The sequence below is a fragment of the Catharus ustulatus genome, chromosome 13 (assembly GCF_009819885.2).
Source record: "Catharus ustulatus isolate bCatUst1 chromosome 13, bCatUst1.pri.v2, whole genome shotgun sequence".
NCBI lineage: Eukaryota > Metazoa > Chordata > Aves > Passeriformes > Turdidae > Catharus > Catharus ustulatus.
This window is the reverse complement of record NC_046233.1, coordinates 1,851,879-1,877,639: the sequence shown is the minus strand read 5'-3', so window position 1 is coordinate 1,877,639 and position 25,761 is coordinate 1,851,879. Positions and strand designations below refer to the sequence as shown.

The following is a 25,761-nucleotide window of genomic DNA, read 5'->3' as shown; positions in this document are numbered from 1 at the left end:
TGGAGGAAAACTGTTATTTTTCTACAGGTCAGGAGAATCTTTAGAGTGAAAAAAAAATACACTTCTGGAGTTCATATAAACAGAGTGCAACTGCTTCACCATGTCAATCAGAATAGACATTTCTCTTCCAAAATTAATAATTAATTCTCTAATCATGGCCTTAAATAGTTCTTGGCGTCCATGGATTGGTCATTCCTGCTCCCCCCAGCAGCCTGTGTGAGAAGAGATGAATTTCTACAATTAATCTCTCTCTGCTTCAAAACTGCATCTTCAGACCATAGGGTGAAGATTCTCAACCTTCCCAGTGCATTGAACCTGACTTTATTAGAAGAATTTTCCCAATTTTAGCTCACAAAAGCAGGCAGAGACCTCTCTTGTTATTACTCATGCAGTTTGTCTTGTAAGCACGAAGGGCCCTGAACTTCCAGACTTCACTGAGATGAATAAATTATAAGAATGTGTGTCTGGCTTGATTTATTTATTTTTAATATTTAAATGCCTGCTCTGGAGTGTTCCTTTCATAAATGAAAGGGTTTTTTTTCCTCCTTGGGCTGCTTGGAGAGGGGGATGGTGGAAGTTTGCAGTGATCAGCTGAGAAAGTCTCAAATTGCTCTCAAATTCTAATTATTTAGTCATAATAGGGGGCGAGGGGGAGATCAGTTTTTACCTGGAGGTGTTTGAAGGTTGATTTTTAAACAGAATTTTAGAGCAGTGAGGATGGAGATGGAATGGGAAAAACATCCCCTTCCTTGAGCATGAGGGAACCTCTCCTGCAAAGTGCTGCCTGGCAGAGATTGTGTCCTTTGTGTGCTGGATGATGTTTGCAGAGAAAAGTCAGAGTTAGAGAATTACTCTGATTTTCATTTTGATCCACAGAGCTCACTAATTACCCCAGCTCACCCCAGAGAGTTGGAGTGAATCTCCTGGGGACAGAATGAGGAGACAGCAGAAATGTCACAGCTACAGGTCACAGTCCCTAATCCTCCCTGCAACGCTCACAAACCACTGCTGAGAATGATGTGAAAGTCAATATTTACAAAAGTTTCTTTGCTGATCCTCAGATACAACTTTCCTGGAAAGGAAGCACAAACTGCCAGCAAATAGGAGCAGCAACCCTAAATCCCCTTGATGAATCTCTTTTGTTTTCCAGATCCAAGCTTGCCTGAGGTTTCCAAGGAGCCCTAATTCTGCTCTCTAATTCCTGGGCTGGTCTCTGTGCCCCTGGAGCTGAAGATGAGGTTGCTATGGGAGCTGCTGGTGCTGCACTCGGTCCTGCTGTGCCTGGCAGGTGAGCTGTGCTCTTCCCATTTTGGAATTAAACATCCCTGCTGTTCCCACTAGTGCCAGAGTGCCCCGTGCTTCTGGTGCCTGGAAAGGCTGAGCTGGAACAGAGCAAAAGGGATAAAATAGGGATTTATGGAAAGGATAAAATAGGGATTTATGGAAAAAATAAAATAGGGATTTATTGAAAAAATAAAATAGGAATTTATGGAAAGGATTCATCTTGGGCAGGGCAAGAGCCCAGCCAGGGCTGCACCCAAATCAAATCCCAGATGGATCCTGGTCATGAGTTTTACACTTTTATAAGTTTTGGTTCATCAGCACATTGGGGTCAATTATCCAGCCACAGCTCCAGGCTATGAAGTCTCAGCCCCCTGACCTTCCCCCTTTCCTTTGCTGTTGTTTCTGATTTTTGGGTACCAGTTATCCTTGATTCTCCAGCTGGGCAGGAATTGTTTTGTCCCTGCCCTGTGAAGAGAACTCACTGACACCTAACATGAAGTTTCAGAGTTACACACTAAGCAGCACAGACTCTGGAAAATACAAAAATACCAAAGCTAAAGCCCAAGGCATCAGTTCATGAGCAGGGATAAGATGCCCCCAGCAATCCCTGTTGGTGGCTGTGGTCCCTGGCTGCATCAAGGTGAATCTCATTTTCCTGTTGGTCAGAGTCTCCCAGCCCAAGTACAATTTCTCCAAGGTCTGCTCTGCCCCTTTCCTCTCCAGAGCTGCTGTTGATGGGAGTTGTTTTCCCTCACTCTGTGTTAAGTGTTTCCCTGCTCAATTAAACCTGCGTGGAGTGGAGTTTAAATCCCATTAAAGTGGTGTTGTGCTGCAGCTGAGCCCTCGCTCCATTTAACAAATAATTAGAATAACATATTCCAGCCACACAACCATCTCCTGCCACTGCCCTTGTTCAACCTTTTCAGCCCAAGCTGACACCTTCAGAGCATTCCTGAGAAATTCCCAGGGATTTTTGAGGGTTGTGCCTTTTTTCCTGGAGCTGAAGCCGTTCTTGGGTTTGCAGAGCTGGTTCCAAAGCCCTGCTGGCTGTGGGATCCCACCAGGGCTGCCCAAGGCTGTCTGAGCCTTTCTGTGTTTGCCATAGCCCTGATTAATTCCTCCTTGCACTGCCATTATTATTCTCTCTCATGTGTTCTGTTCTGAGGGAGGGTGTCAGGCTTTAATTAATGTTTATGTCACCCTGGTGTTAAGCTGGATTGCTCTAATTTACCTGCTGCTCGCTCAGACTGTTTTACTGCTTTATTTATTGACTTTTGATTTCTCCCCTTTCCTTTGTGTTCACTGGCAGGTTACTTTTCCAGCATTTTAGATAATAACAAAGTACTTTGAGCAATGTTTACTTTTTTCTGCTTAGCTCTACTGAACATAAAGCGACTTTTCTTCCGGTACTTAGGGGCACCTATTTTTGAAATTTGGTTCCAAGTCTTTCTAAATGTGCTTTGACAGTTTCTGAGCTGGCAGAAAATTGGATGCAGAGAGATTCTGCAATGCAGAGCCCCCACGTGTTTCGGGAATTGCAACCCCAGGGAAGTTGGGCTGCAGGAATGCAGCGAGGATGAGCTTTTATTTCAAGGAAATAAATAAAAGAGGGGGAAAACAAAAGCATGGAAAATATTTTTACTGTAATTTCTCTGCTTGAAATACCTACTGCAAAGTGCTTAATGTCAGCAAAATAAAGTTTCAGGGGGATGTGTTTGGGGAGGTTTTTTTTTATCAAAAATCAGTGTTTAATGAGAATACATCTCTCCAGCACTGGCTTCCCCCCATTATTCTGCAGCAGCATTTTCTCTCCTCTTTTCAGAGCACTGAATTTCCTCAGATTCTCTGTGCTGCTGAGGGAAAATTGACAGATGTGTGGGGAGAGGAGTGCCAGAAAGTTTTGTGGAAGTTTTAGAAGAGGTGCTGGGTGAGGAAATGGTTCCTTTTTGCTACAGGACCTGCTTTGGGCAGGTTTTAAATCTGGAATTTTCTGTGGCTGCCTGCAGCGTTGTCTGAGCTGGCTGGAGGCAGGGCAGTGGTTGTGCTGTGGGAATTCTGTGAATTCTGTGAATTCTGCCACAAGCAGGGCTCCCTCATTTGGGCTCTTTTTTAAGGGATGCACTTGGATTGATTCCCAGAGCTGTGGGAGTGTTTTGTGCTCTGGTGTTATGAACACACTCATAGGGGGCTGTGAAATATTCTGAAGTTAAGGAGGAAACTTGTGTTTTCATGTTGAGCAAACCATCTTCCACCCCTGTGAAAAAGATTAATGACTGAGTTATAAAAAAGTGAAAAAAGTAGTCTGCACAAAGTTGTCTACCAACCCTCCACAGTGCCTTGTGGACCTTTAAATGGCTGGGGAAGTTAAACTCAATTCCTAAACCTGAAAATGGAATTCTTGGGTTTGGTTCTTGTGATCAGAGCCAGGCACAGCCCAGGTGTTATCCTGGTCACTGGTGTGTGCTGCAGGGAGCAGCAGGGCTGGTGGAGAATGAATTTTTGGGGGGTTACCCCAAAAAAACCCTGTGCAGTTGAGTGGCCACCATCCCCAAGAGCAGCATCATCCCCAGGGCCTCCCCAGGGGCTGAGCCACTGCAGCTCTTGGGCCTTTTTTGGATGTGTGTGTTTTCCTAAATGCTGATCTGCTCCCTGGGAATTGCAGCAAAACTTCCCAGAGTGTCCCATCCCAGCCATGGAACTGCTGCCAGCCCAGCACTGCTGCTGCTTGGAGAGGCTGAGCTGGAGCAGAGGCTGGGCAGAGAAAAAGGAATAAAATAGGGATCTATTGAAAGGATAAAATAGGGATTTATTGAAAAGATAAAATAGGGATTTATTGAAAAGATAAAACAGGGATTTATGTAAAGGATTCACCTTGGGCAGTGCAAGAGCCCAGCCAGGGCTGCACCCAAATCAAATCCCAGGTGGATCCTGGGCACGAGTTTTACACTTTTGTAAGTTTTGGTTCATCTTGGGGTCAATTATCCAAGCACAGCCCCAGGCTGTGAAGTCTCAGCCCCCTGACTTTCCCCCTTTTCCCTTTGCTGTTGTTTCTGATTTTTGGGTACTGGGTGTCCTTGATTCTCCAGCTGGGAAGGAATTATTTTGTCACTACCCTGTGGAGAGAACTCACTGACACCTACCATGAAGTTTCAGAGTTACACACTAAGCAGCACAGACTCTGAAAAATAGAAAAGCCAAACCCCAATGCATCACTGCAGGATCCCAACGTGTCCTTAGGGTGTCACTTATCCAGAGGTGCTCAGAGCCCAGAGGGATCCTGCTGCTGGTGCTGTGTGCTGGCTGTCCAGGTGTCCCAGCTGCTCACAGAGCCTCTCACAGAGCTGCTCAGACACTCACACACGAACCTCCATCAGTCCTGGGATGTTGGAAAGCAGCTGCCTCAGGTGCAGCACTGCTCATGATTTCAGGAGCTCTCCCACCTCCCTGGAAAAGGCTGAAGCTCTTCCAGAGCCACCAGCCCCTTCCAAGCCACCCCCCAGGCTGGGACCTTGTTTATCAGACTGTTTTTCACTGGTTCTTTTGAGGTTGCACTGCTAAAAACCCACTGGTGCTGTTTGGACTCGATGTGTATCAGAGTTTCTGGTTGTGTTTTCAGCATGTCAGCAGCTGCAAATTAATTCTTTGGTGCCAAACAGGCCTGGTGTGTTCAGGCTCTCTGATTCCTGTGGTGCTGAAAACTTTGCAGTGTTGGAGAGTGGGATGAGAGGCAGAACAAGCTGTGAACAGCAGCACAAACCTCTTCAAGACCTGGTTAGAAAAGGCTCTCCCTTGGGCAGCCCCACATTCCCCAAAAAATCATTGGTGTCAGCCAGGGCAGGGTGATGGTGATGCTTAAAGAGGCTGGGCAGGAATAAAGGAATAAAGCAGGGATTTATTAAAACCCTTCAAGGATTCACCTTGGGCAGTGCCAGAGCCTGGCCATGGCTGCACCCAAGGTGAACCCTGAGTCAGGAGTTTCACACTTTGATCAGTTTGGGTTCATTGTCCCATCCCAGCTCCAGGCTCTGCAGTCCCACCCTCCCAGATTCTCTCCTCCATTCCCTGTTTGCACTTTTTGGGGCTGGAGCTGCAGCGTGTCCTTGGTTCTGGGGCTGGGAAAGGATTGTTGTGTGTGCCTGAGCTGGGAGAGAGCCTGGAACACTTTGTGTGAGTTCGGAGTCACCAATGCAGTGCAGAATGTGGGAAATATGAAAAGCATCGATGGAAACAAAAGGCATTGCCTGGGGTGAGCCAAAGCTGAGATGTGGCACTGTGTGCCTGCAGTGCACAGGACCAGACTGAAAGGAAATTTTCTGAAAGGAAATTTTCTGTGTTTCTGTGACTTCTGTGCCATCCTTTGCCTCATTAACCTCCTGGAGCAGAGAGTTTCTCTGCTGAAGTCGTATTTGCATGTTAATGAGCTGCAGTGGCACAGACACATTAATGTCTGAGTGTGCATATGCATATTTTATAGTGGGATTTAACCATTCACCTTCTGACAGTGCTCTGGGTTAAGCCCAGTTTAGCCCCACCAAAATCAAATCAAACCAAAATTAAAAATTGTAGGTTGAGATAGGACCAATTTAATAATTGAAATAAAGTAAAATATAATCATAAATGTAATAATATAATCAACAATAGTATTATTTACTTAATAATAATAATAGTAAATAATAAAAATATAAAGTAAAAAAACAAGTGATGCACAATAAAATTGTTCAACACCCACTAACCCATGGCAGAACCTACCCTGACTCTGAGCAGCCCCTTCCAGCCTCAAACACCACATAAATGCAGGAGCTCTAAGAAATTATTTTGTCCTGGAGCTCTTGGTTTTTGGTTTATTTTTTTTTATTTTGGTCTGGTTTGGTTTTGGTTGGGTTTTTTGTTTTGCTTTGGGTTTTTTGTTTGGTTGGTTTGTTGTTTATTTCTGTTGTAGTTGTTGTTGTTTTTGGGGGAGTTTTAGTGATGGTTTGGGGTTTTTCCCCAAAACTTTTTTAACAGGAAAACATTCTCAGAAATGCCTGTCCAGCCACTCTTTCTCCTTTTATCTCGTGCTGATCCAGCACAGCAATACCCAGAGAGGCTCAAACCTGTTCAGAGCACTGTGCAACTCATGGGAGGGGAAAATTCCAATATAGAGTCAAATTGTGAGGCAAAACCCCATAATTCATATCAATACATTCCAATGAAATTGGGCACCCAGCTCTGTTAAAAATCAGAATTCACAGAGATGGGGGTTTGAGTTCATGCAGCAAGCAGCTTCACATTTTGTACCAGAGAAATCCAGCTAATTTCGTGTCTGAATATAAATAATTAAAGCTGGGAGCCCTGTTGTACATATTAAATTATGGTCTCCTCTAAACGAGGCCGCAGTTCAATTTGTTCAGGTTTTTTTTTGGTTTGTTTTTTTTTTCCTGGTTCTGTGAAGCTCCCTCTGCACTTTGATGTGAGCGGGAAATGATTCATCTGCTGCGGCCCCATCATTAATTAATTTATATTTTGGTCAGTTCTGCAGCACTGGGCATTTCTGGAGCTGGCTGTTCAATGAATGTTTGCCCAGCAGAGGAGGCAGGGAGCACCAGCCACCCTGCACAAGGGTTTGCAAATCACATCTGCCTTGCCTTGATGCTTTCAATGGGTTTTTTTTTATTATTTAGGGGTTTTTTATGTTCTTTCCCAATTCCTGTATTTGGAAATCCCTCAGCAGCATCCTCTGGCAGGCAGGTCCTGGATCCACCTCTCCTGTCAGGGATAAAAATGGGATCAGAATGGTTCTAAAAACCTCAGCTGGACAAAAATCCCTTTAAACTGAAGCCAGGGCACTCTCAGGTGAGGCTCTACAGCATCCCCCAGCTGTGCTTAGGTGGAAAGGAGAGCTAAGAAAATGTCATTTATGCTTATTTAGGGACGATGTGGTGAGATTTTCTGTGGTTCTGAGGATCTGAGGCAGCCCCACGAGCAGTCTGTGCCCATTTCTGTTCCTGATTTGTCACAGCCAAGCCCTGGCTGGGTGTGACCTGATTGATTCAGGCCATCATGTCCCAAATTATGAAATCAGAGGCCATATCAATGCCATCTCCTCAGTTTTACATACAGATGATTAGCTAGATGATGGTTTTTCTCTGTTTGACTCTCAAGTCCATCTGGGCAAGTTTAATTGCCTCTTTCTCAAAAGTTAAGGAGATGAGATGGTAAAATATAAAATAAACCAGGGAGCAGACAGACATTTCTCTAAGCAGATGTTCCAACTCTCTGCCTGTGTATTGATCCCCTGTGTGTTTTACATGATGCCCCTTTTCAATTTAGCTCCTTTGCATTTGAATTAGTGTGTAGGTATTGAAATTAAATCTCATTTAGGGACTTATGGAAATACCTTCTTTTCCACACATCTATCAAATTAGGGAGGATATGGACCCAAACTGATTATTTATTGCCAGTAAAAATGGGTTTGATGGCAAAATTTGAGGTGATTAGTTCGGTGTTTTATAGGTAAATACTGTGTGATTCTTAGAAATTATAAGTATTATTGGAAAGAGGCTTAATTTTGTAATGCTTGTGTGGTCAGGGAGAGGAACTAGAGGTGAGGGATGTGGTGCAGAGGAAAACTTGGAGCTTGTGTTTGGTGCTGGGCAAAGCCTGGCTTAGCTAGTCAAAAACCTGACTGTGTGGGGATCTCCTCCCTGCCTGGGTACAAAATCTCTGCTCCTGTTCTCCAGGATTTTCATCATTGAGCACACAGGGGAAGCAGCAGGAGTTTTTTAGGGTGAAATCCCTGGGTTTTGCTGCAGCCCCTGCAGATGGAGGGGTGGAAATGGAGATGGAATGGCAGAGATTTTTCACTTGGGAAAGGAGAAGGGAGATGATCCAAAGGGAATAAAATCCAGCTGGGATGATGAAGTGGCAGAAATGTGGGGCAGTCCCAGAACACTGCCAGCCCCACTGGCCATACAGAAAGTGAGTTTTTGTAGGGTCTCTCCCAAAAATCCCTGTCCCCTCTTCAGCCAGCCCTGCTTGTCCCATTTTCCAGGGCTGGGGCCATTAAATAGAGCAGATGCTGATGTATTTTTGCAATTCATGCTCAGAGTCAGCCCCTGGCAAATCAATGGCTGCTCCCAACGAGTTCTGGTAATGAATAGAGCACAGAGTGGTGCAGTTCAGCTGGGCATTGTTTGATGCTGCTTCATTGAGGTATTTGTCAAATGCTGTGACAGGCTGTGCTCTGAAATTAAGAATATGCTGCTGACAGGCTGCACTGACTCATTATTGCAAGTTTTAGGAAAGATTTTCCTGTGTATTACAATGAAACAGCAAAAGTTGCCTGGTATCCCTTCAGTCTGGTTTTCCTGATGTGTTTGGATTTTTTATTTTGCAGTAAAATACACACACCCAGCTTCATAAATCAAGATGCAATTGTTAAATAGTCTATATCATATTAATTACTCTGTAAAGCAAGGCAAGCATTGCAACCATTTATAATCAACTACTGGAGAAGTTGCTAATCAATTAGACAGGTAACTAATTAGCCAGCCAGCAGTCAGCATCTCCAGCTGAAGCTGGTGACTTTAAAGTTCATTAAACCTTCCAGGTGTTGGGGAAAGTATGAAAAATACAGCTATCTTAATAGGATGATGTGTCTTAATTCCAATTTTCTGAGTTGCAACGTCTGAAGATTGCATCTGTTTTAAGGCATATTGTCATTTATAAAGTTTCCCATGGCTGAAAAGAAAATAAGCAGTTTGTGTGGGAAAGTTTTGAGTTTGTCCAGTGCATGTTGGGAAGAGCATGAACTTAGATTGTCTGAAATTCCTCTTATCCCAACTTTTAATTTGTACCTTCTGCCTTGCCCTGAATACTTTGGGTGGGATTTTCCAATTATTTAGGGATTATTTTTTTTAATGTCCATTGCCTGTACTTGGAACCTGCAAAACAGATCCTGACAGAATATGATCATTGTTTTGATTTGTGAATAGCAGGATATTTGTTTTTATTTGTGAAGCAGGGATAATGCAGTGGAAGTTCAGTGAGACCTGGAAGAGAATAAATGATTTGTGTCCTTCCAGCTCAGATGATGCCATGAAATGCTCCCTGAGAGCTCAGGTTTGACTCCTGGAGCATTCCCTCTCCTCCCATTTTTATCTGAAACACAAGAAATGATATTTTCTCCAGCCTCACACTGGGTGGGCTTTGCTGGGACACATCTGAGGGGTACTTGAAAGAAGGCAGGGAGGTGTTTGGGCTTTCTGGGGTGTGGAACAGGGATGGTGCAGGGGACACAGAGATGAAAAGGGGCTGGGAACAGCTGGATGCACAGCTGGGATGAAGAGGAGAATTGTGCACTTCCTCAGAGATGGAAAAATCACTTCCAAATTCTCTTTGTCAAGTAACTTAAATTGTATTTTATAACATCCCTGAAAAGTGGCAAAATTTCACAGGGTTGGGGTATTTTTGAGCTGTACAGCTGAAGGTTGTGGTGATTTGGCAATAACTGGGACAGTTGTTTTCTTTTCTCTCTGTCTGGATTTTGTGAATGCCTGACACAGATCCGATGCCCATCTTGTGCATCCAGGTTTCCAGCCTGTTTTTTTTTGGTTGGTTTGTGCCCAAACTCAAAAAAAAAAAGTCAGTACAGACAACTCTGAACTGTAAATATTATTGGAATGGATAGTGGGTTAGAGAGAGACAAGTTTTGTCCTTGGGACAAAAGGGAAGGAGCATTTTTGGGAAGAGGCAGAGATGTGGGAGCAGAGCTCAGGCAGAGGAGTGTTAGATCTGCCAGCAGGGAAATGGTGACTGACAACACAGGGCTGGAGGAATAATGGGAAGAGAACCCCAAAAAATCTCTTCTGGATCTCAGAAAGGGGAGAGCTGGGAAGAAAAACCCAAAAAATCTCTTCTGGACCTGGAGAAGGGCAGAGCTGAAGTGGGGAGGGCCGTGCAGGACAGCAGGAGGGGTAGCACTGCTGGGTGGGAGATCTGGAAATGCTTTTGCCATTGGGCAAAAAAACCCACAACTCCACCCATGGCAAACTCGTGGTGCCTCTTGTGAGCCCAGCTCTGTTCTCAAATGACCAAGAGCTGTCAGGGATTGCTGCAACTCCTTTTAGAAACTGGAACAGCTCTGCTGCCTCAGCCTTTCCATACCTGGGAGAGACTGGAGGCACTGGAGGCACTGGGAATGAATCCCTGTCCCTTCCCAGAGGGCAGGACAAGCCCTGGGTCCTCAGTGACCTCCCAAAAGTGACATGGTCACTGCAAAACATGGTCATGAATTCCCAGCAGATGCAATGTACATCTGCCTTGTCTTCCTTCAAGATTTAAATAGCTTGGTGTGCACTCCAAAGCCTGTGTCCTCTTTTTCTTCAGTGACAAGCAGAGCTTCCCTGAGTGTTTTCCCACTTGTTGTAAAATAACACTCTACAAACAGCTCATTGGTAAATAATCTGCATAGAATTTCCCAGTATTTATTCATACTGACTTTGCTTTATTAAGTTTAACAGTAACATTTATTGACCTCTGCTGCATTCCTGAGCAAACTTGAATGCTCTTTTTTCTTTTCTTTTTTTTTTTTTTTTTTGGAATTTGTTGGTCTATTAGGATGGAATATGGAATTTATCCCCTAATGAAAGCGAGGGAGAGATGCCATCAGTCAGTGGGAGGAGAGAGAACCCAGCACTTTCCCATGTAAATTATGTGAGTTCTGGAAGGGAGCCAGGCATTCATTTTGTTAAAATGGGGTTTGATAATTGAAACTAATTTAACATCGACCCCATTAAGTTGCATTTTATTGCTCATTTAATCCGCCTGTCTCACGAGCTCCCAGGACTGGGAAGTGGCTTTGGGGGGAGAGTTTGGGATTGCTCAGAGCTGCAGCCACTCCTGGGGGGGGAATGAGCCTGCCCTGTGGGGTCAGCAATGTGGGGTCAATAATGATGGGGTCAGCAATGATGGGGTCAGCAGGGGTGTGGGGTCAGCAATGTGGGGTCAGCAGTGTGGGGTCAGCAATGGTGTGGAGTCAGTAATGTGGGGTTAGTAATGGTGTGGGGTCAGCAATGTGGGGTCAGCAGTGATGGGGTCAGCAATGGTGTGGGGTCAGCACTGGTGTGGGGTCAGCAATGTGGGGTTAGTAATGGTGTGGGGTCAGCAATGTGGGGTCAGCAATGTGGGGTCAGCAGTGTGGGGTCAGCAATGGTGTGGGGTCAGCAATGGTGTGGGGTCAGCAATGGTGTGGGGTCAGCAGTGGTGGGGTCAGCACTGTGGGGTCAGCAATGGTGTGGGGTCAGCAGTGTGGGGTCAGCAGGGGTGTGGGGTCAGCAATGGTGTGGGGTCAGCAGTGGTGGGGTCAGCAGGGGTGTGGGGTCAGCAATGATGTGGGGTCAGCAATGTGGGGTCAGCAATGGTGTGGGGTCAGCAGTGATGGGGTCAGCAATGGTGTGGGGTCAGCACTGGTGTGGGGTCAGCATTGGTCTGGGGTCAGCAGGGGTGTGGGGTTGAGCTGGCCACTTTGGGCAGGGTTGCTGTGGGAAGATGCTCTCTTGGGAAGCAGCTCATGGATGGTTCCTCATCCCTGCTTTCCCTGCAGCCCCTGGGCTGTTTGGCACATTTGTCACCCCTGGTAAATCATCCCAGTCCTGCACCAGTGCAGCTCAAAGTCACAGAATGGGTTGGGTTGGAAGGGACCCTTAATCCCACCCATCCCACCCTGCCATGGGGACACCTCCCACTGTCCCACTGCTCCATCCCCAGTGTCCAACCTGGCCTTGGGCACTGCCAGGGATCCAGGGGCAGCCCCAGCTGCTCTGGCACCCTGTTTCAGAGCACATTGATTGACTTCTGTCCAAAATCTCCATTTAAATCAGCCAAGGAGCTGGATCCATGAGTTTTTTAATTACATGGGATTCCCATCTTCTCCTGCCCTGCTTCTGCTTTCCCCTGTCTCACTGTTGCCTCACACGATCTCTCTGTTTCACCACTGCTGCTCATGACTCATTAAATAATCTCATAATTGGTTCTCAGCCTCTGGGTGCTAATTGCAGTGAGGCACTGGGGGATGCACACACAGAGCTGCATTTACCAGAAATCCCTGAGCAGAGGAAGGTGCAGGACCAGGAGGTGCAGCTGTGATGGATGTTTGTGTACAAACCCCTTCTCTGGGGTGATGAATGGCTGGAGCTCTCCCCTTGGGAGGAGTGGAGCTGTAAGAGAGTGCCTGCCTTGCATCAGGGCCCTGGGGACAGGGAGATGCACCCTGCTCCTGGGAATGCTGCAGGGCACTGCTGGGAAGGGCAGGGTGGTAAAAAGTGCTTGAACCACTCCAGGAATCAGTCACACAGTTGCAGCATCACGCCACAAAATTCACAAAATCAAACAATCACACCATCACAAAATCAAACAATCTTAGCATCACACAATTACAGCATCACACAATCACACAATCACAATTACAGCATCACAGCATCACAGAATCACACACAAAATCACAAAATCAAACAATTCTAGCATCACACAATCACACAATTGCAGCATCACACAGTCACAGAATCACAAAATCACACAATCACAAAATCAAACAATCCTAACATCACACAATCACACAATTACAGCATCATAAAATCACAGAATCACAAAATCAAACAATTACAGCATCACAGAATCACCCAATCACACACAAAATCACAAAATCAATCACACAGTCACAAAATCAAACAATCTTAGCATCAGATAATCACACAATCACACAATTACAACATCACACAATCACAGAATCACACAATTGCAGCATCACACAATCACACAATTCACATTGGAAGAGACCTTCAAGATCACTGAGTTCAACCCAGCCCCAACACCTCAACTAAACCCTGGCACCCAGTGCCACATCCAGGTTTTTTTTAAGCATCCAGGGCTGGTGACTCCACCACCTCCCCAGGCAGACAATTCCAGTATTTTATCAGGAGTGTTGTACAAACCAGGTGGGAATGTGCAGAATCATTTGAAGTTGAGTCCATGGCTAAAAATTGCTAGGAAAATCCAAAATTCAGTGATCCTTCCAATCTTCCAATCAATTCAGGATTGATTCAGGATCCAGATCCATTGAAACCCATGGGTAATGTCTCTATTTTTAAACAGACACACATGGATATGAAGAGAAGGAACAGAAAATGTGTTCTTGCAAATCCAGTTCTCACCCATCATGAATCAGCAGCATTTCATGGAACCTACAAACCAAAATTTAAAATTCAAACACTACAGAGTGCAGGAGAGGACAACCCTTGGATTTTACACTGGAGAAGGATTTACAGCTCCTTTGTACAATCCAAAAGCTCTTGGGGCAGGAGTAGACAGTGAGAATTGGCTGGATTTTGGGGCTGGATTTTGGGGCTGGATTGCTGAGTTTTGTCACCACGCAGTTCCCATCTCTGGGCAGGGACAGCTCAGCACTGCTTGGGCACTTGGGGACAGTCAGGAACTGCCCAACCAAGCTGAACAAGAGCACAGGAGATGGGAATTGAGCAAGAGAAATCTCCACCTCAACCTTTGGATACTGGGAGTTATTCCTGGAATAAGGATGTTCCTGGACCAGCCATGTCACTGCAATCATGGTCTGATCGCTGCATTTTTTATTTTTTTTGAGTAATTTTGAATCAAACTCGAAACAAATGGTACAATTTCAGTTTGTTCCAACACAAACTCAGTGCTTCAGGCTCAGGTGTGGCTGTGCTGCTTTGGAAAGTGCTGGCTGGGTAGAAAATGTGCCTGTGTGTGGGTTTTTCTAGGGGATAGGAGTGAGATGTGCCTGTCAGAGCTTTGCAGGATTGATTTGTCACCCTGTGAGCTCTGACACCTTGGAGTCAGCACTGCCATCCCCACCTCTGCAGGGTGCTCAGAGGCTTCTTCATTGTGACTTTAATGTGACAAACACCCCTTCTTTTTTGTTAAGTGGAGGCATTCTCTGGCATTTTACTACTATCTTTTAAAAGTGTTTAGGGGGTGCATGAAAATGCAGCAGGTTTAGCATTTAAGAGATGTCAAAACACTTTTTTTTTTGTTTTTTGGGGTTTTTTTTAACCAATTTTTAAGGCTTGTCAGTTGATAAAACGTGTCAGTCTCAATCAATGAGGTGAGGGTTCACGTAAGGATAAATTCCAGCTAGAAAAATCCCTTCCCATGCACTGGTCTGCACATCTGAGAGCTCCCCTGGCAGAGGAAAAGAGGTAAAATTTTGAGAAATGTAGAGAAAACAACACAAAATTTTTCCACCAGTTGCTCAGTGGTGCTGGAGAACACCAAAAAAACTCTGCTGATGTTCCCTGCAGAATTTGTCCCTTCCAATCCTTGGCTGGTTTTTTTTGTTGTTGTTTTGTTTGTTTTTTGTTTTTGGTTTTTTGGTTTTTTTGGTGGTTTTTTGTTGTTGTTTTTGGTTGGGATTTTTTTGTTTTTTTTTTTTTTTTTTGAGCAAGCAGGAGTTTAAAACCTCTTTAAGTTGTTCCTGAAGACTTCAGATCTCATGTAAATTCATGAGTTCCTGCACAGCTGCCCACAGAGCATTGAAAGCAAAAAGAAAAATGTATCAGTTTGAATGTACAAATGTATTGGCAGCCAGTCTGGGCTTAAAGCAAAACCAGCTTTGCTAAACCACAGAAATGTGTCACCAGCCACTCTGGAGATGTTCAATTCTCATCCTGAGCTGTTCTCCATTATTAATGCATTCTAAAATATACAATAAAGGCTGCAAATAAATCCCATACACACAGCTGAAGTGACAAAAAAACCTTCTCTGTGTTCAGCAAATTTCTGCATTTCTTTTCAGTATATATTTCAATATCTGTAGTGCAAGGGCAATGCACCCCTTTCTTTATTAATGTAATCTAAAATAGACAATAAAGACTGCAAAACTCCTCTCTATATGGAGTTTAAGTAACAAAAAACCTGTGTGCAGCAGATTTCTGCATTTCTTTTCAGTCTATATTTCAATGTATAAAGTGCAAGGGCAAGGCACCCCTTTATTAATATGATCTAAAATAGACAGTAAAAGCTGCAAAACTCCTTTGTACACAGACTTTAAGTGACAAAAATCCTCCTCTGTGTTCACCAAATTTCTGCCTCTGGTGCACATTTAATTTTTAACAGCTCTTCAATGTTTTGCAGGTTTTTTTTTAACATAGGTCAAATTTCATTTTCTACAACAGCAGCACCTTGTTTTCCATAAGGTGACCTCGTTGCTGTCCAGGTGTAAACATGACATCCCTTTTCTTTGGAACATATTTTTCGTGCTTTTTACCCTGGGTTGTTTTAGATACCCAATGTGAACCAAGGAACCAGATTTAGATGATGAAATTCAATGTACAGTCACAGAAAATGAGTGATTGGGATCCTTTATCAGGGCTGGCACATGGGCACTAATTTTGGTCTCAGCTATTCTGTATCTTAATCAATTCCAGTGATCTTGTTTGTAATTTTTATCCTTCCTGACAAGGAGCTGCTCAAAGAAATAAATTGGCCATCAGTGTAATTTGCTTTTTGGACACAAAAAGCTCCCAAATTAACAGGGCTTTTCCCCCTGGAGAGATCTCCCTCATCCACTGCTGGGCTCTGTTAATTGTTCCTTTGTCCCTTTTTGTTTTCTGAAGGGCTGAGGATGTGCAGGCTCCCAGTGCCCAGCCCTGCACATCCCCTGCTCCTCTGTGCCCAGGCACCAACACAAGGCTGCACCAGCTCCAAAAAGTCAGGATTTGTGACCACAACCACCTCATATTCTTTCTGTTCCTGGGATAAAAACAGAGGCAGCGTTTGGGATGTGTTTGCAATCTGAAAATGGGATTTGGGAAATCAGGGAACAGAGCAGGTGCCCCTGGCAGAGGGATGGGGATCAGATCTCAGAGCACCTCGTTTGATGGGTGCAGAAATGAGCAGCTCTCACACACAGCCCTTCCCCTTTGTTGTGCTACAGGTGCTTTTCAAAACAATTTACAAAGAGGCTTTTTTGTCTTTTTCATGCTGTTAAAGCAAATTGGTATGTAATTAGATTTATATAGTGAATAATCTTATTTGCATATCCAATTAATTCTTCCTGTTTTAATTTGCTAGGGTTGGATTCACATTGGTAGTAAAAAAATAACACTTAAATTATCAAGCATTCAAATTTTCTTTTGCTATAATTTGTTCAAGGTCTTCCATCAAAATTTGATCCTGGGCATCATCTTCTTTTTAAAAGCTGTTCAATAGCATGGGGAAAAAAAAAAAAACAAAGAAAAACTTGTGTGGGTTGTGTTGTAAAAACACGAAGGGTCTCTTTAGGCTGATCAGGGGAGTGCAGTGTGAATTTAGACTTTTCAAGCATTGTTTTATCACAGAATAGTTTGGGTGGGAAGGGACCTTAAAGATGATCCAGTTCCAGGGGCAGGGACATTTCCACAGTCCCAGGCTGCTCCAAACTCCAGTGTCCAACCTGGCCTTGCCAGGAAACCAGGGGCAGCCACAGCTGCTCTGGGAATTCCATCCCAGCCAGGAATTTATTCCCAAAATCCCATCCATTCCCTGTGTCCTGTCCCTCCATCCCTTGTCCCAAATCCCTCTCCAGCTCTCCTGGAGCCCCTCCAGGTCCTGGCAGGGCTCTGAGCTCTCCCTGGATCCTTTTCCTCCCTAGGTGAGCACCCCCAGCTGTCCCAGCCTGGCTCCAGCCCTTGGAGCATCCCAAGATTTTTCCTGCAGTGCTGACTCCTGGTGCCATGGTCTGGTTGAGATTTTGGGGCATTTTTGGACTTGTTGATCTTGGGGGTCTCTTCCAACCTCGTTATTCTGCGATTTTGTGACTCCTGACAGCCCTGCTCAGAAATGCAGGAGACAAATAAAGGTCTGCAAGGAGTGCCTTGATTCCAGAAGTGTAAAATGCAGTGCTCCAAACTGCACACACCTCCACACAGCAGGGATGAACAGCTCCTCTCAGTCAGGAACTGCAGTTTCAGCAGCTGCCAGTGGATGTCTGCAGCTTTATTCCCTGCACACAGGGGCTGTGCTTTGCAGCCTCAGTCCAAGGAATGTTTCAGATTTTTCCCTGAGTCAGGAATAACCTGGCCCAGGTTCTGCAAGGATCCTCAGTCACCCCAGAGCAGCTCCCATCAGTGGCTTCATCTCTCCAGACTGCAGGTTCCACTGGAGATCTGCTGGGGAGCTCCTGGGCTGGGGAGTGTGAGGAGAGATCCTCAGTGCTGAAAATCAGCAAGATGCATTCATTTATTTATTCATCTGTCTATCTATCTATCTATCTATCTATCTATCTATCTATCTATCTATCTATCATCTATATCTATCATCTATCAATCAATCTATCTATCAATCTATTTATCTGTATCTATCATCTAGTTATCATCTATCTATCAATCATCTATCTATATCTGTCTATCATCTATCAATCTATCTATCCATCTATTTATTTATCATCTGTATCTATCTACCATCTACTTATAATTTATCTATCAATCAATCTAACCATCTATCTATTTATTTATCATCTATATCTATCATCTGTCTATCTATCATCTCTCTATCTATCTATATTTATTTATTTATCTATCTATCTATGTATCTATCTATCCATCCATCAATCTATCCATCTATCTATTTATTTATCATCCATATCTATCATCTGTCTATCATCTATCTATATCTATCTATCTTTCTATCTATCTATCTATCTATCTATCTATCTATCTATCTATCTATCTATCTATCTATCCATCTCTCTATTTATTTATTTATCTATTTATCTATTAATTTCAATGTGCTGGATCCAGTTCCCAGCAGGTGTGAGGCACACAAGTGCCAGCTCCCCTCACAGCTCATTTGGGGTTTGGGAGTAGATATCTGTTATCCATGGAGTTAAAAACCAAAGGGGGTTGAAGGGTCACTGGAAAAGGATGGAGCAGGTCCATGGTAACCTGAATTTAGTGAGATTTCAGGATAGGGAAAGTGCAGGAGCCTGGAATGACTCTGAAGGGTGAGATCCTGTAAACTGGGGACTGGAGTGTCAGAACAGTGTCATTTATATTATATTATATTGTATTGTATTATATTATATTAATTATATTATCCATTATTTATTTTAAATTTTTATATTATATTTTAATTCCAAAGTGTCCCTTCTATTTTGAAGACATTTTTGATGTATTCCTAAGGGATTGAAAGTTCTTCCTGGTGCCCACAGGAGGATGTCTGTCCATCTGTCTAACACACCATTTGATGTGCAATAAGCTCCCTGTTTTTCATTTTTTTCCACTGGCAAACTCCCTGCTCACCTCTGAGTGCCCTTCACCCTTGTCACAATGAGATTGCTGATCTCCTAAAATTAATTAAAAGGGTTTGATTTCACTTTAATGCCCAACTGCTCCATTGCATCTTTGCCAAATGCATTTCTGCTTTTATTTGAGACCAATATTTTGAGCAGCTTGTTTTGTAAAATGCTAATTGTTACCAGGAAAAAAAAAAAAAAAATTGGTTATTCTTTTTTTTTCTTTTATGGAAGAAGAAGGCCTTGGAGTTATGAACTTTTGTTTCTACTGTTGGGTGGTTAATGGAAGCAAAATTTGATTACAAGGGTGGGAAAAAGTGACAATAAGTGGTTGGCACATAAAGACTAAAAATCCTCCCTGTGTCTGGCAGCAGTGGATACACATCCTGCATTCACTGAAATGGGAAAAAACACCGTGTGGTTCTGGGGGATGGATTTTACAGGGGCTGAAGGGTTCATTCAGCAAAAAGGGTGTCAGGGAAAGGAAATGCACAGAAAATTCTCATGTAGGTGCACGGAGCTGCAGAGGGAGCAGAGGACACTGCGGAGGGAGAGGTTAAGAACTGCAAATTAAAACAACAATGCCTTTTAAAGATTCCATAAACGAGCCAAATGCGCTGCATAATTGTGTTGCAATGATTTGAAACAGGTCCTAAGGAAAATTGCTTTGAATCCTAATTAGCAACTAATGGTTATTAGCTAAATCCAGTGCCAGGGAAGGAATAAATAGGTCCGAGTGCTCAGCTCTTGCTTTTACCGCAGCTGTTGTCCCAATTTTGGGCAATTTTTACCTAAAATCTGCAGAGACTGCAGCAGGTCCCAGGTGGGCAGTGCAGGTCCCAGGGAACACCTGGGCTGTGTTGCTGCCAGCCAGGATGAAATACAAATGAGGGGACAACTGGTGGCCAAACAATTCCTGTGGATGGGTTTTATCTCCTGCTCTCCTGCTCAGTCAGAAAAATAAACTGTGCTGGGTCCTGTGCCTGCAGGAGCTGTGCTGAGGATGGCAGGTGTGAGTTCAGGTAATGCATTCCCACTCCTTTTCCCTTGGATTCATCACCTGCCTGCTCTGCAAACTCTTCTCCAAGCTGCTTTGAGCTCCCAGGGCAGGAAAAGACACTGCACGTCCCAGCGTGGGGAAATGACCTCCAGCTCTCAGGCACTTACTGCAAACCTATTTTAAATTGAATACACAAGCCAAGATAATACAGGCTGCTTGATAAGAAACATTAGAGAAATCCATAACACCAGGCTTTTTATTATGGGTTTATTACATCAATCTCTCCAGTGGGTAATGGAACTTGTAAATATACTCTTATGTAGGAGTCTCCTTGCGGGCTTTTTATTCATGCTGAAGTAAGCACAGCAAACTTATTTGCTGTCAGGGTACATTGAATATAAGATTAGTATTTATTTTGGTTCTAAAGAGGTTCTGCTTTTGTGAATTGGAAGTTGGAGCAGCTGTAGGAGAGGAGGTGGGAGCTGCAGGGGGGTTTTGGGGGGAAATGAGTTTTTCCAGGCAAGCTGCTGGTCCCTGTATGGGATGCAGGGAACATTAGGGGCTATGGGTCGTGTGCTCACAGCTCCTTCAGCAGGGAAAACTCACTTTATTTAAGCAGGAGCTTGCTGTGTGTTCATTGACTAAACCCAGCAAGATGAAAAGTCATCCATGGGATTAGAGAAATATTTAAGGGATATATTCCCTGTGTTACTGCACAGTGCAAACAGGGGCACAGCTCTCTCTGCACTGTAAACATTTGTTCTTTGCTGGGAAAATGCTTTTCATTCTCTTCTAGAGGTAAACAAAGCAATGCTGCTGCAGCAGGAACCCAGCAGGCTTTTGCTTACTTGGGAGCAGCCAAGGGGACGTTGGTGCTGAGTAAAGAGTGGAGCAAAAGTTTACAGAAAAGTTCAAATTGTAGCAATGCCAACAAAAAAACAAGAACAGCTTATAAGTTTTTTAAGCAGATTTGTTGGAGGATGTGTAGTTAACTGGTAGTTGTCTTAATAATTAGAGGATGTTAATTGGACAGACAGGCCAGGAACCTGCTGAGGTGTTGGCAAAGTTGGCTTGAACTCAGGATTTTAAGAGGTTTTTGAGGTTCCCCATCCCTGGCAGTGCCCAAGGCCAGGTTGGAGCAGCCTGGGGCACTGGAGGTGTCCCTGCCATGGCAGGGGTGGCTCTCGGTGTGTTTGAGATCCCAAACCCACCCCCAAAACATCACAAAGCAGGAAGGATGCACCTTCCAAACACCACAGCTTTGAGGGATGTTTGCATCTCCAACAATGACAAAGATTTTTTTATTTTTTGGGGTTTTTTTCTGTATGAGCCAGGTTATGAGTGAGGCATGAAGGATGTGCTTAATTAAGGTCTGAGGGTAACAAATGTGCTTGAGCTACAAAACCACATCTGTGACAAACCAGCTGAAAGAAGCAACCCTTCACTGGCTGGGCACTTCCTAAAATTCATCAGCAGAAATCCCTAATTGTGATGTCTGTTCTCCCACCTATTAATTACATATTCTACCTCTTGCATCTTTAAAAAGAGAGAAATTTTTAAGAAATATGTTTGCTCTCATGTCCTCATCTATGTTTGGTTTCATGGCTGCTTGTTTTCAAGTCTTTATTTGTTTTCATGGCTTTCTGTGTGTTTGTTTTCATGTCTTTTTGTTAGTTTTCATGTCTTTTTGTTAGTTTTCATGTCTTTATGTATGATTGTTTGTAAGACTTCAGGTTTGTTTTCTTTATATTTGTTTGTTTTCACATTTTTGTTTTCATGTCTTTTGTATGTTTGTTTTCATGCCTTTTTGTTAGTTTTCATGTCTTTCTGTGTGTTTGTTTTCATGTCTGTGTATGTTTTCATGTCTTTATGTTTGTATGACTTCAGGTTTGTTTTCTTTATATTTATTTGTTTTCACATTTTTGTTTGTTTTCATGACTTTTTTGTATGTTTGTTATCATGACTTTTTTGCATGTTTGTTTTCATGTCTTTTGCATGTTTGTTTTCATGTCTTTTTCACTGTTTTCATGTCTTTTTGTATGCTTGTTTTCATGTCTTTTTGTATGTTTGTTTTCATGTCTTTTTCATTGTTTTCATGTCTATGTTTGTTTTAATGTCTTTATGTTTGTTTTCATGTCTTGTTTCGTTGTTTTATGGTTGTTTTCATGTCTTTGAGCTGCTTTTGGCCACTTCCTCTGTGCCCTTACAAATTTCCCTGCAGTGCTGAGGGTGCTGAGCCCTCTCAGAAGTGATGCTTGAGCAGCCAATGGGTGAGGAGGAATTTTGTGGTTCTGAATTCCTGCCCAGGCAGCAGTGACCATAACGAGTTATTCCTGTTTAATCACATGTGATTGTTCATGTGCCTGCACATTTCTCGTTATGGAGCGTGCTGCTGTGCTTACTGGAGAAAAGTTAAAGCCCAAGCCCTCTGTGCAAGATAAAAGGCTGCTTACAGAAATTCTTCTTTGTCTTTGAGGCTTCTGAAAAAAAAATAAAATTAGTTTTTTTGTGGTGCGTTCTCAATCCAGTATAATCCTTAATTTTCAAAACACAGAAAGCCATTATTTTTTTTTGCAATTGTAATGAAAAAATTGCTGAAGCAGTGCACATTATTTTGATTACCCATTAAGCCTTCTCTGCTCTAGAATGAAATTACATGATTTTCCTTAATTTTCTTGCTTTTAACTTCTGACTTGTAATTTACCAAAAGAGAAAAACAAACCACTACAACTCTGCTTGTCTCCCATTACTCCCAAGACAAGTCAGCTCTTCTTTTGGCATCTTTCTGATATTTTTTGGAGTAATATTTGTTTTGCACCATAGTTCTGATCTATGACTTCTGGAAGGCTTTGGCATTAAATTGGCTTGGCATAAATGGACATTGCAAAGTGAGTGATTTATTCCACTTTATTTCATTTCATGTTGATCACATCAACACAGTAAACCATAACTTCTTGTGGAACAATGAAATAAATTTGGGTTTTAATTATAAAGTAAAAGGCCTCGATCAGATGCAGAAAACACACATGATCCCCCTCAGTTTAACTCTTGCCTCACTCTCTTCATCAATATTAGATTTGTATTTTGTATAATGTTGCATCTCAGTGCTCTCTAGGTGAGGAACCAAAGCCTTCATAAGTAAAGAAAAATTAAATTTTAGCCTTGGGAAAGGCTCTGCTGGGGAGCTGAGGCTCTTTTTGGCACAGCTTGATGTCATTTCCTTGTGCTGCATCAAAGATTTTCCAGGAGCAGCCTTCTCCTGTTACACACCCCAAAATGAACTTCCCTTCCCCAAGCTGAGCTGGGGTTTGAAATGCCCCACTGGAGGTGAATTCTGTCTCTGGGGCATCCCCATCTATTTATTTTGTGGGAAATAGAGAAGGTGGAAAACTCTCAAAAGTCTGTGAAAGCAAAGCTCAGGATGGAGAAACGCAAGAATGCTGAAGATCAAGGACAAAGCAAGATAGGAGAAATATGTAAATTTAATAATGAATACTATCCATTGTTTTAAGCTGTTACAAGCAAGCATTGTTCAAAGCAAGATGTACATTTAGCTTTAATAATTGGCTTAAGCAAACATTTGTCAGCTTTTAACATTATGGTATTGTTAGAAAGTTGTTGAGATTTTGTAACAAAGGGAATTTTGGCTGTGGTTGTCACAGTGAGAGCTTTCACCATCTCCTGTGTCTCTGTAAAATGAGGCTGATGGCACTGATGGAATTAAAGCTCTAAAACCTCCCCACCCTATGAGTGCTGCATATATAATGTATATCTGTTAATATAGATAATGTACAGAGTGTCACATTAATAACCAGAGAATCCAACAAGCAAGGAGTGTTTGAAATCTTCACCTGCTCGTGTGACACAGAGGGAAGAAAGGCTCTCCTCACAAATGCCATCCATCTGAGCAGGCTTGGAGAGTGCTAAATTGCAGTGTAAGAAGTCACAAGTCAGGCTTTGGACAGCTATTACTGATTTCTTTTCCCTGCTGTGTTGCTTGAAAGTTCATAACATTTTAAAAAATTAAAGGAATGCGTGTTATCCGCAGGCAGATTGTACAAATTGTACTCCTGGCTGCTCTTTGATGTTCTGCTGATTGAACTCTGAGAACTTTATTTCAACCTCTCTCAGTCTGGCATTTGGTGGCATTAATTTTAAGGCTGGGTTTGTGTGGGTCTGGTGTTTGTGTGTCTGGGTTTGCATGGAGGGTCTGGTTACTCTGCAGGGGTGACCCAGCAGAAAAATGGGGATAAATGGTGACTTTGAGGGTTGGGGAGAACCCAGGGGGGTGTCCCAGCTTCCAGACCCACAACAGGAACCCCCTGTGTTCCCAAATTTCCCACTGGATATTTGGATTGGCTTTTGCTCCTGCTCTGCTGAGGGTTGCAGAAACAAATTGGAAAACAAGAATGCAAAAAAATGAAGGGCAACTCCTGAATGGAGCAATCCCAGCAACTCCAATGAGTTACAGAGAGCTGGAGCAGTTGAGCTACCAGCCCAACAGCAGCCTTGCAATGCCTTAAATCCATTTATGGGACAGAACACCTGGAGATTACAGCCCTGGATCCTGCTTACAGGATTAAACTCTGCCTTTAGCAGCAGGGAGAAGGGAGGGAGGTTTTCCTGTCCAGCACTGGGGTGTGCAAGGCAAGGAGGGCTTGCATTTACCTCTCTGTGTAACATCCAAACAGAGATCCTTCTCTTTTCCTAAATATCTTGATTAATTTCTGAACCTGAGGATGCCTCCAGTCTTGCATCAGACTGAAAATTTTGCCCCAAAAGTATAAATTTATAGCAAGATAAACATGAGGTTTCCCTTTGTCACCATTCTTTCAACTATCTTTTAACCTCTTATATTGAAATATTGTCCTTTCTTCTTAAGGCAGGGGCTGACCAATTTAGAAATGGGAAGAAAATTGCAGAGGGTTGTATTTGTAATGGGGTAGGTGTTTAAAGCTTGCCAGTGCTCTGTCATAGAAAGGAATGTGTTTAATTCTTCTTGGGTTTTTTTTTTTTTCCAAAATAGAGAGGAAGCAAACCTCCATTCGACAGAGATGATGGAATTTAGTCACACATGTCCTGTTGCAGCACTGTCTCAGGGACATGGAAACATCCCAGAACTGCCAAAACCAAACAGCCAAGGAGAAATGTGCCCTCTGAGCTCACAAACAGGTGTTTTATTCTCTGCTTTGTGCCTGGTTTGAAGGTTCTGCTGCTTGGAATCCCTGATGGATTCCAGGAGAATTGGGAGTTGTGTTTCCTTGCCGTAATTGCAGCTTGTGTGCAGGCAGATTTTGGGAGGCTGAACCACCCCATGGGCTTTTCCTGACAAATTCAGTCCCAGGTGCTGGGCTCTGAGTGTGCCAGCCTGATCATTCCTTCCCCTTCCAGGCCCTGGCAATTCCATCTGCTTATTCACAAATATTTGAGAAGGGAATCCATGGCCTAAACCTCTCTGTAAATAGCTGGATAAAAAGTTGGCAGGGATCAGCTTTTCCTCTGACAGTGCCTGATGTACTTAAACCTGGGGAGAGCACAGAGGCTTCACCTTGAAGCCAGAGAGCTCCTTTCACCTTGAAGCTTTCTGCAGGGTTTGGCTCCTCAATCAATTGAGAGCCTGGACACATTGCCAGAGTTGTCTTTGTTTTTTCCAGCAATAGATGAGACAGAGATGATAGGTTATTCCCCCAGGGACTTGTCTTTTCTAAGGCTTCATGATTTTAAAGGGAAGAGGCTTTTTCACTAGGAGTGTTTCATAACTTTGCCTGTCTGCTGCTGGGGTGGGGAGGGTGGCATTTGTTAGCCTGGCTCTTGCACACCTTCCTGATTACATCAAAGATTTAAATCAATTGAATTTCAGGGAGGCATTGTGGAAGGAAATAAGTGGCTTTAAAATATGCCCATGTAACCAACTACTTCTGCTTTTTTAATATATCCACTTTACAGTCCCTGTCATACTCAAGACAGATGAAAGTTTTACAGTAATGATGTGTGTCCTTGGCAGACAGCAATTATATCAACACCTTACATCTTACTAATAAATCAACAGATAATTAGCACAGCCCTTGGAAACACTTCTATTCCTCTATGCAAGAACACCCAGCACTGGTGGCAGCACCACAGCACTGTATTAATCTGATTTTTACTATTGTTTTATACTTACAGCTCTGTCATGGGCTGATATTGTCCT

General features: G+C 43.3%; 1 protein-coding gene across 1 annotated transcript in view; it reads left to right on the top strand.

Moving 5' to 3' along the window:
• The window catches only part of CNTN4 (contactin 4), a 271,602-nt gene that overhangs the window by 136,341 nt on the left and 109,500 nt on the right, over window positions 1-25,761 (top strand). Inside the window, 1 exon segment of the mRNA XM_033071468.1 lies at window positions 1,151-1,288. Coding sequence (XP_032927359.1) covers window positions 1,234-1,288 — 55 coding nt within the window. The 5' untranslated portion in view covers window positions 1,151-1,233.